General features: G+C 40.9%; 1 protein-coding gene across 1 annotated transcript; it reads left to right on the forward strand.

Annotated features, from left to right (window-relative positions):
• Window positions 1-3,625: 3,625 nt before the first annotated feature.
• On the forward strand, window positions 3,626-4,624 carry EAE97_010160 (uncharacterized protein; the record flags this gene model as incomplete). The annotated part of the gene is made up of 1 exon (XM_038880675.1): window positions 3,626-4,624. One exon carries the CDS (start codon window positions 3,626-3,628, stop codon window positions 4,622-4,624), a length of 999 nt encoding a protein of 332 aa, XP_038728385.1.
• Between the last annotated feature and the right edge of the window lie 7,396 nt (window positions 4,625-12,020).

Below are 12,020 nucleotides of genomic sequence, written 5' to 3' on the forward strand. Positions count from 1 at the left end.
TCAGTTTTACGAGTTTTTGAGTGATGAATAGATACATTTTTTGATTCCAATATTCTAAGAGTTTGTTCGATTTTCTGAAAGAAGCGAAGATTAGGGAAATGGTTTTGGTTGGAGAGAGATGAGAAGGTAAGGTGATGGCTCGGCAGGTAGCGAGGGACGGGGGTGCAGGGATAGGATGGGGTATTGAGCTCTTTGGTATAGTGTTGGTGTTGGTGTTGTATTTACTTTGAAGTTAGCAGAGAGGAAAGGGGAGAGGAAGGGGGTGAGATGAAGGGTTAATTGAGGGTCTCTTAAGTGTATTGTTTTTCTGATTTTGAGAGGGAGGGTGAGGATATGGAGGATGAGGGAAGATTGGAAGAGGAGAGGGAGAGAGGGAGAGGGAGGTGGAAACTTGAAATGGGAAATGGGAAATGTGAAAACAAAGGAATGGGTGGAGAGTTGGTTGAGGAGTTGCTTGGAAGGTTGGTATTGGTATTGGTATTGATGAGTTGATGAGTTGATATTTGTACTGGGGGGTCTTGGGGGAACTACGGTTTCACGAGAATAGAAGTTGAAGTAGGAGTAGGAGTAGGAGTGAGAATGGGAATAGGTAGAGTTTCGAAGGGGTTGTTCATCTTCTTATTCATCTTCTTGTTCATATTCTTGTTGTTGTTTTTTTAGATTTCTTTGATAGTCGATAATGGAATGGTGCGGTGTCATGATTGGGGTTATTGGTTGGTTTCAGATAGGGTGGTTGTTTGTTATTGTTATTGTGATGGTTTGGGCTTTGGGCTTGGGATATGGATGGATGGATGGATGGATGGATGGATGGATGGATGGATGGATGGATGGATGGATGGATGGATGGATGGATGGATGGATGGATGGATGGATGGATGGATGGATGGATGGATGGATGGATGAATGGATGGATGGATGGGTAGATATTGAGGAGTTTTTTGAGGAAGGGAAAGGGTTATGTTATAGTGCGTCTATTGTGTAATTGAGCATAATGATATAGAAAAAATTAGAGTATAATGAATTGAACAATCTATAATAATACTACACTCTTAGTCTAACCCTCGCAACATTCGATGTGAGGATGTGAAGAGATGAGGAAACCTTTAAATTCTGTGATGATGGTTTTTGTCATACTGATTTGGGGTGGAGTTTGAGTTTGGAGTTGGATCATCTATCCATCTATTTGTTATTATCTTGAAGATCAGATAACAAGTCAAAATTGAAGCATGATATCTGATGATACGAGAAACAAGCGATAGGAGGAGAAGCAGCTGATGTTTGAGTGGTTGCTGTGTTTTCGATTTTGGACCTGTGGATGATTGATTGAGAGGTGAAGATTTTGGGAATTTGAAATGCTTCGCGTGTGAGGGGAAGATGGAATGAGAGCTAGAAAGGAAGAGAGGTAAGAGGGGAGGAAAGGAAGAAAGAAAGGCAAAATCTGGAATATGAGGGATTTGGAGGATGGGTGATTTTGAATTTACATTTAGTTTGGGCATCTTGGTAGTGAATCTCTACCTTTATACCAATCTAGATGTCGAGGATCTTTGAGAGACCAGGTTAGGAAGACACTCGACCTTAAAATGAGCTTTATACTTGATTTCACGCATACGAGAAAGGAAAAGGGGAAAGGAGAACTCCACAACCTCGGTAGGTGGGCGGCAGATCATAGATGATAAATCGTAGATTGGAATCGAAGCGATATGTGACTAGTCGTCTATAAAGGTATAGATAACATAAGCTATAAGTATTGAACAGAATGGAACCTTACTATTTAAAACCCAGAGAGTATTTGGGGGAGGAATGGGATTTTATGATGTCTTCTTCCTATTTACTTGATTCAATTGAATATATCCAAGCGTATCCCATATTCAGCATGGCATTAGCTATAGATAGACTAAAACGATCGAGATTTACTACTTCCACACACGTTTCTTCATGGAAATGTACTTGAAAGGTGTTTGTAAAGGCAAACATTGTATTAATTTTGAGGGGAGAGAAAGCATTGCATGAACTGAGAGCATTTTGCAAAATTCTAGCAGGTCAACAGTTCTCTCCTTTTTGATCGATTATCCGATCCCTGCACTTCAACGATTGATTGAAATGCTTCAGAATCAAGAGACGAGAAAAGGAATTCTTCAAAACTACATCTCAACCGAGTGGCAGAGCCGAAGATACAGGGGAACAAAAGTCGCGGAACTATACTTTCCGACGGCACCCTGCGCAAAAAATTGCAAAAGAAATTCATCAACAACATATCAAAACAATGGCTGTGTGTACTTCCGAAATTGTATCATGCAGGTTTATATGAGATATTCTGATATATGCATGTAACCCATCGATCAACCCATCTACACTTGCAGATTTTCAGTGGAAGTTATAGATTTCGCTGGGGGTAAAATCTATGGCCAGACCTTTGCCATACAAATATTGTTGAGGGGTTGAAATTCTTTTCACATGAGGTTGTATTGTGAAAAGAAAGCTTGCTTGTTGTGAGGAAAATCCCTCGGATATCCATGCGAAAATGACTAATCATTTAGCTCAACGATAAGCAAACCAATCTGCTCACAATGAACTCGAACCATTCATTTTTCTTCTTCGTCAGAATGAAATGAGACCACCAAGATTCTCTCATCTTCACACATGATATCGCCAAGATTCCTTGAACTCCCAAGATAAATATGCGCGAGAGGTTCGTGTAAGGGATACCCACCACCTCCTTGGTCGAGCATTTATCATTCTCCATTGTCTCTGAGTTAGCGATCGATCCCTTTTTGTCAAATTATCGCCACTTGTAAGAAGCGCGTCTCTCGCTAATCAAGGAATAAAATGTCTTGCTTTGCACGGGGAAGTCTTCCGTCACCTCCCTGTTGATAAATCTGTACGATGCGGACCGGCATGATATGATATGAATCTACTGCGCTCAATATGTACTCCTTACGCAGGTCCGATCTTTCTCTGCTTCCGAGTGGATGGTTAAATCAGAAGAAGTTTTAGCAAGATATCGAAACTTCAAATAATTATCATGGATGTTGTTGATTTAAATGACAATAGTATTGTTACTGGCATGTATCTACCCGTCTGGGATGCTGCATATGATTCTACCTAGTCGAAGCCCATGAAATCAAACAAAGGTAAACAATTCTAGAGCCTCTCTTGTTCCTTATTGTATGAATCCTGTTGTTCTAAGGATTCCACCAATTACAGGCTCGGGATCTCACAGTCGGATGTTGGCCGATTCGGCACAAAGGGATGGACGTGGCTGGCAAAGTTCGAGGCCTTACCTGCGGGCGTATAACAAGAAGTGGTTTGATCCAATAGGCTTCCAGATTTCAAACCTGACAGATCTGATCTGGCTTTTGCCTTCATACCATCTGCATATGATAACATCATGTTTATGCAAAGAATGAACATCCAGCCAGTTTTTTTCAGACGAGCAAACCCCGACAGTAGTTTGATTCCAGGGTTATAAACAAGTCGTTGTCTCGTCAATATCTCTCGCAAGGAAGATCATTTATCGAAGTGCTAACCTTTCAATTTATTTTAAAGCTTCATGTTCGTCGGTCCCTAGACTTGTTTCTCCCGGGTAACCGATAGGAATTCACCTTACTTACATTCCTCGTCAACAATGCGTGCTTCTAGCAACGAATATCTCGGCGAATGCCCTCCTATCGATAATTATATGATAGCGATACATCCACAAAATGATTCATGCAACGGCTGGTTACTATCATCATCTACAATGGTCATCTCAAAGTCAGATATCAGGAGAGTTTGCGATAATCCTTCAGCTACTTTCAATAGCTGGTCAAAGGTTCACGAAACCTCAGTACAAGAATCACAGTCACAATGTCAAGTTTCAGCAAAAGGTTGGCAGAGACTTTCGCTCGTCGAAACGGACCCAGGGATGATGGAAGATCTCTTTGAAGCATCCGACTCCGAGTCCTTTACTGATGATGATCCATCATCATTTTACTCATCTTCAACCTCAAGTTATCCTCCGGAGATGGAAGAAGAGGTCTGGAATCAGTATTTTCACGCAAAATCAGAGTATCTACCACCACCACCTCCACCGCCGCCTGTACCTCATCGTGTCTATTCACTATTTCCCACCACAATCCCACAATCACCTCAAGGACAAAATCAACATTCGACTCACAAATCATGGCCCACGCAGGCTTGGCCTGAACGGCTCGACTCCCGTCCAAATCGTTCAAACGGTCGCGCTCGTGCGCAAACTACACCTTCCCAGCCAAACACGCCATCTAATCTCAGTTCTTGTACAAGTATCAATCAATCAGTCCCTGGATCATACGTTCCGGCTAGCTATCTTCATACTCATCCTCCTTTGCCTCGCTACAATTCCTCAACGCCTCTGGTCTTGAAGTCCGAATTCGAAACCGATTCCGATGACGAAGATGAGAACTCCCCCAGTAAAATGGCCAAAGCCATCGAGGAGATGTTTGAAAAGTTCCGATCGAACGGTGGAGGCTCTAACAAGAGTGGGTGCGAGGAAAAGACAAGAAGATCAGGTGGATTCAGAAGAAGCGCAAGTGAAGCCTGTGAGGTCGTCAAAGGAATCTTCAGTAAGAAGCCTCATGGGCCTCCCGAACGACGCCTTTCATGAACTCTCGCAAAACGAACATTTCTTTTGTACGGACGGTGTCAGGGATGATTGATGATCATGATTGTGTGTTGGAACGAGGTATGAAAACTAAACTGGGTGGCTTATATATTGGTACATGTACTTTTCCTTTCGTCCACCTACTTGGCTACACAAAAAAGATCGGTTTAGAAAAAGAGAGTGCTCATGGAGATATCTGGATTGGGTTTAAAAGTCTGCCGATTGGAGTTTATTGGTTTCTGCCATTTGGTTAATGGAATGATATCTTGCAGTGGCACTATTATGATGTTGGGGTAATGGACAATATGGAGATATGAGAATGGGGAATGGTAAATGATGGTTATGACTTGATGACGATGGCTACTAAAAGAGATAATGAACAATATTCTTATAATTTCATGATTTAAATGCATCTTGACAATTATTCCTTCTATCAATGGTCTTCATTGAACCAGAATCCGCTATCCTATTGCACTTACTCTATACCACCAAAAAACAAAACTACATAATATAATCTCAGCACAATCCACATGTATAACTAACCAATATCATTTTCACCTCGCTTCTATTTTAAAAAAACAACAACACAGAAGCTGAAAACCACGGATCCCAGATCTCCAAAATACGAAATGTGAAATGTGATAGTAAATGTAAGTATCACGTGACAATTCCATGTCTGTCAAGCTCGTATTCGCCAGAAGTTTCATTCTTTGACGACGATATTTGAAGATCGGATTGTTGAATACCTAAGTTAAGTTTGTTTTTATTTTTTGGGGAAGAGTTTTTGTCTTGTATTGGGATTGGGGATTGGGGATTGGGGTGTTTAATGGTGCTTTTGTCAGGTGATGTGAGGAGGACAGTTGGTTGATTGTCAATACTGTGCACTGTGCACCCATTGAATCTTTGCTGATGCTTTCTTGCAGGATTCTTCTGCAAGGTCGATTCTACAGATGGAGCATTGCAGAAATGCTCTCCAGAAATTTTTCACCAAAGACTCGATGTGTTTTTGGCGGTGGAATGGTAATATTGGGAAGAGAGATAAATGCTTTATTGGAATTGAGATGTGCTGATGCTTCACTCAGATAGTTCTGAGATGACATGAGTGATGTCTTATATGTTCAGGGATTACTTCATCGTACTTGAGGGGAGATGTTTCTAGGCACTACATCTCAAATCCCATCTTCATGATTCTTGGGGTTACTTGAAGTTTCGATACTAGAAGATCATCACTAAGAATTTTGTTAGTCGACAATGCTTTACCTGTGTGGAAGAAAGTGGATGATGGCATGAATATCAAGAGATCAATAGTATAGCAACTTATGGAAACTCGTGTCTGTGTATTGCCAGAAACGAGCGGCATTCTTATCACGAATTCTGAGTGTCACTAAAGTGAACCTCATTTTTTGGAAAATGTAGCAGCTTTTTGTGTAGGTTTTGAAGAGACCAAGAATCGCGAATGTGGCATTGTGGATTACTATACTATTTACATGTTTCTCAAGCCAAGTCGTCGATGATCGTTCTACACGAGAGGCGAAAACTTCACCCAATATCAAGGCAGCTTTGTCAAAGAGGGCCTCTAGCCGGGAACAGCTACATGCTCTTTGGAGTCGTACAGAGATCTTTTTAGTCAAAATTGCTGTTACAATTGATCAAACACGTGGATGCCTGTCATTGTTACTGGTACACCAGTGGGTGCATGAACTGACGGGACACTTCCCAATTTTCAATATTTTTCATAAATTCATTCTTCAATTGTTTGATATCAGAATTCGTATTTCGATTGTTTCATCTCTATTCAAGAACTGTAACAATTCCTAAAATAAATGATTCAATATATCAAAAGATATTCACAAGTTTATTTTTGTACTGTCCCGTGAGTCCATACACCCACTGGTGGTATTGAATAACTAGTTGAAGCGAACATCAGGTGAGGAATTCTTCTTACTGCAGAGGCGTTCAAATATGCGGCAGATAGTGAAGATACTTGGTGTTCTGAAGATAAATGTATTGATTTTCTACGGGTTACTGACAGATTTGAATTACTGATTGGGACTTTGTTTAGATGATTGCATGTCGGCATTAGACTACAGTTGTTGTTGCACGAATCCAATAACGAATATTTCACCATATCTTGCTGTTAGACGGTGGTTATACACGAATCTTCAGCTGCGCTTTTGAATATCTCACCCCCAAGCATTTGCGTCACGTTGCGATCATTCAGCTAGCATCGACACAGTTTCAGTGAGTCTACGCGATTTCCTGAAGCATAGCAAGACTATTTACTGGAGTAGTGTTGGGTCAAACATTTGCAAGGCGAAAAATGACAAAATGTGCTTCGATTGATTTCCCCTCATTCAACGGCTTTTGTATAGTACGCCTTGTAGGCATCTTCTTGGTTTGACAGTTCACGTAAAAACCCGCGAATTTAACGAGCCCAAGGAAGCATGGCTCGCACAAGAAGTGCATGCTTTATCCGATCTACCACTGACGACAGGCTATTTTCGTTAATCACTCAGGAGTTACAAACAAAATAAAATTTTCACCCCACTTTTTAAACAAGCGGCCCGCCCATAATTTGAGTACAAGCGTCGGGATTATAAAGGGTTGGAGACCCAGGGGCTTGGTGCTAGAGGATTGACAAAACAATATACAAAATAAGGATAGATCACTGCGTGGCTGAAGCGTTGTTATTTTGGTTTTTTACTCATGCCCACGTCACCTCAGATCAGAATCTACATGAATTAATCACCGTCGAGATTGTCTAGGGAGGCTATGGTAGATATATATTAGCATAACTTACCCACTAATTGATTCGATGATTACAAACTATCTATGTGAAATAGATCCCCTTTCAAAAAGGTTTCTCGGAGCTCAGTATGATTGAGCCGCATTATCAACGCGGGACGTTTGTTTCGTTTCTGAGGTGCATCTAGGAACGAAGACGTTGGAGTATTCTGGAAGTACCGGAAGTGTGGAGCCGGTTTCTATCAAAAGAAAGTTTAATCGATTATTCTTTGGGTATTCTGCGACATAAGGGATCTCGTTGATGTTTCGAATTGCTTGATTTCTTTTTTGGTGGACTTGTGGATCTTCATACAGTTCCGCAAGGATAGGAATTTGGGGATATTCCCACTCCTATCGATCTCCTATCTTCATCAAGTAACAATGCTTTTTGAATTTGTTTCAGCACCTCTAAATCATGGACCCCTTACGACGCAGGTGGAGAAAACTTAAATACCATCATTCTATCTGTATGACATCAATTTATCTAAGTCTAACAATAATATCTTGCGCAAATGAAGGTCTTATGCTGCCAGAAACGTAATCTATGCGAAGGAATTGGCTACCGATCTGTGATCTAACGATAGCTCTTACATGAAACCTTTCATTTTGACCTAATGAGCGTTTCAATGTCTTGAGCTTACTACACTTGACAGGTGTGATAATAGGGTGAGGTTCTCCCAAGAACGATGATAAGCGCCAATAGGGCTTCCCAGCCCATTTGGCGCCAATTTATATACCCTCGCTCCTAGGCGCCCCGCAAAGTTTAATTCTTTCCACTTGACTACAGAGACTACGCGACTACCTAGTTTCAACATTACACGCAGCATGACAGCAATAGTTTACGATTCGTCCAATCAAGACACTATGTGCGATTTCCCCTCAATTATCCACTTCACGACAATATATTATATGAATGCACGTGAAGTGATGAGAGTATATGAAAAAGGTCAAGGATTTCCTTCGTGCTGACACTTAAATATTTATGAGGCATTGTTATGATGTATGAGGTAAAATATGTTATTAGAGCAAGGCGTAATCAAGTAAGGTAAAGAAGTGGAAGGGACCTCCTCTCCCTGGATACCATATATCATTTGTGCGAGTGAGACAAATACTCTTCCCGTACCTACATTCTTCGAAAAATTCCATTGTTAGTAGCAACGGGAAATGCAAAAATTTCACTCATTCCAGATTTTTCCATCATTGTTTCACGCGTACATCTTTCTCTGATTGTCCAACGATTTTCTTTAATGAAAAATCGATTTCGTTTGGAGATTTTCATCAGTGTGAGACTTTGGCCCGAAGCTCGAGGATTGGCCTGAGCATCGGTGCCCATTTTTGGTCTGTGTAGCGCTTGCTTCATGAGGCTGCGCAAAAGTGTTTTCCACATTAAATTTGAATTCCTTTGATATATTGGAAAGCGCGTTGGAACTTGGTCCATTTTTATGTCGTCGTGGAGTTACGATCTTATATTTAAGAATTCGTTCGTCACTTTGAAAAGACCTGTCCCTTGGGATACTTCTCCTTTGTACACATCGTTAATAGTTATTCACCCTCGATTTCTTTCATTGTCAGAAATATTTCAAAAACGCCATCACGGTACAAAGAAAACAAAAAGCCGTATATCTATATATCTGACGGTATTTCTAAACCTTTTACCCCTCACTTCGATCTAGAGAAAACCCAGAAAAATCAAATAAACTATCACCGTCTCTCAACATCATCAAAAATGGATGACATCGAAATTATCTCCGGCTTCTTCGTCGTCAACTCTGGAGTATTGTTGTTCGTTGCTTTTCTGATCATTGTATCGGTGTTACTCAAGATATGGACGACTCTTAGAGCATTACCTACTCTAAAGGATTTGGAAATGCAGAGGGATGTTGAGTGGGCTTGAGGTTGAGGCGCATTTTGAGCGATTCCACCTAGAATATGAATGCTCGTGGCTTTTTATCAGCTTATTTGCAAGATCTTTCGATTCCAGTATCTTGTCGGTCTTTCTGGATTGCATGTTCTGGACGAGGGCGCAGTTCACCTAGCTTCATCTGTAGCCGATGAGTTTCAGATTTTATCCCAGATATCGGTGCGGGGTAGCAATGACTTATTGGATATATTTGTCCACCTCGATCTTCGGTCGAGATAAATGTTCTCAAACAATGGACTTGTGCTGCCGCGAATGAAATAGGAGTCGTCTAAACTCAGGTCACGGAAGTAAGGACTGTGAGATGAGATTCGAGACGAAAGCCTTCAAACGATCCATAGGAACAGCCAAGTTGTTATTACATCAAATTTGCTCGGGCTTGGTTGTGGTAGTGGGTAGGTTGAACATGGCTCACTACCCTTATTTCGGATTTTGAAGGACTTAGTAGGTCACTGTTTCGGATATTGTCATGACAGCAAATGTCTCTTCGCGCCGCCACATTATTTCACTCTTGCCGCGGGTCCTTCATATAAGTTTGCTTTTCGACGCGAAAGTGAGCGATCAATCGAGAGACCGATTAAACCGGTGCGATTACATCTGGGAGATCACAGAGTTGGCCAAATTGCTACAGACACGAAGACGTTGTCTCAAGGTTGTACCCATTTCAAACGTACGGAACCATAACACAAACTTCAAATTCAGAAACGGAGGAGTTTCTGCCATACAATCGAATGCTTCAGAAGATAGTGTTGAGGCGGCCACTACCACAATCAATCATGGCTAAATTGTCCTCACGCGGATAATTTCCAAGTCTTCTAATCGATAGACACCGCAGAGATGTTTGACAATTGGGGCTTGCGAGGATTGTGGGGTTAAAGAATATAGGGGAAGGAACTTTTGACTTTTCGCATAAGACTCGCAGTCCTTGGTCATGTCATCAACTCTTCGTGGAGAGTCGCGGATGCCATAAAAGCCTTGATGTCTGTTGACGGACAGGAAAGGTTGCGAGTAGCAAGGAGAAATAATGACGGCTTTATACTATACACAGTATACAGTATCAGAGGTAGTAGATGAATCTCAATTTACAATAGATTGTTAGCTAGAATTTTCCTTTGTCAAGATCGAGAAATAAAAAACTATTATGAATCAATCAGACTTTATGCGCTTCTCACACTTCTCCACACTATGTATGGTATCACTTTCTCAATCTTCGTAAGTGTTTCTCTTGTACATCGCATTACTGAACAAAAAGCTAAACAGTACGTGATGATAAGATGAGAACCAATGTATTTATTCTAGGATCTATTTTCGATGATCATCCATTTTGTTTAGAAACTTTACACTATTTGATATGTAGTCACCCATACTCAACACCCGACATCTCTCTCAATCCATTAAAACAACATTCTCTAGGCTACAACTCCTATCTTATTCATCCATCATTCATTCATTCTCTCCATCCTTTCACACCACATTTTCAATCCAAAGTAATAGCATATGAATCCTTGCGCCTCTAAAGCCGTAAGATGTTAGCTCGCATTATCCATGTGTGAAATAAAAGGCTGAAGTTGAGTTAAATACCTATGTTGATGTTTTGCGATAGAAAATTGGTGAGTTTTTTTCCGTCTCTTATGCAGATCGAGAATACGTAGTGGGTTCTGTCTGTGCATCTGTGGAAAATGATGGAATACATTCTAGGGATTTAGAAAATGAAACCTGTAATTTCTAGATATCAAATCAACGGATTCGTGAGTTGTAGCTCCATGGTTATGGATGTTGACGATATAGCGTTCATTTTGTGATGCGGATGAAAAGCCTTTTCGTTTTGTTGGCGAAGCTTGTGTTAGAGTTTGCTATAAGTATTTTTTTAAGAGGTTTATCAGTATCTTTCTGTAGTACTTTAGTTTATAATCTGTTCAGCTGGGACGGTAAGTATACTAACGTGTTTCTGAACGTGTAAGAGTACACTACACTATCGAGATGTCTATCAAAGGAGTAGGTAGACTGCTAAACAAAACCGAAGGCTTCAACCATCGAACCGTTTAGCCGGAACTGAAGAATGATGATCTGATGGATAGAGTTAGGAGTTACTCGTCAATCTGCAGGTATGTATACAGCAAGAACCGCCAGTCAAGAGATTCCCAAGAAGAGATTCGCTGGAGCGTCGGCACACATTTGTTGAGAGCTCACACGAATTGCAAGGGTATGCTTTATGCCTTCTAGATATCTCATACGCAAAAAGCAAGAAACAGATGATGAAGAATGAACGAATATGATACTTGTCAATATCCGAATTCGATCTCAAAATTGGGGGCAATAGTCAGTCTGAATTGATCGCTGTAGCCCGCGCATAGATGAATAATTTGTGTGCAATATCTAGTCGATGAAAATCCATTCATGACATCATCTCCAGGCTCGCTGTAATCTCATCTATTATTGATTTTCTGCCCTGAGATTAAAGACTGGATATTAAACAAGAATGCAAGGGGAATGGACAAATATAAGCAAACTCTGCTTGTGCATCCCATCATGTTAGCATCCTGTCCTTACTAGATGACTAAATTATTGCTGGAGCCATATTTAATCATAATAGATACGTATCCCTACTTGTGCAAGAGGATTCCTACAACATTTCCACGCCATTACGCCAAATCCCCACATTATCACGCATATCAAAGACTCGCCTGGACCGAGCGA

Source organism: Botrytis byssoidea, assembly GCF_014898295.1.
Source record: "Botrytis byssoidea strain MUCL 94 chromosome Unknown BBYS_026, whole genome shotgun sequence".
Classification (NCBI taxonomy): Eukaryota; Fungi; Ascomycota; class Leotiomycetes; order Helotiales; family Sclerotiniaceae; genus Botrytis; species Botrytis byssoidea.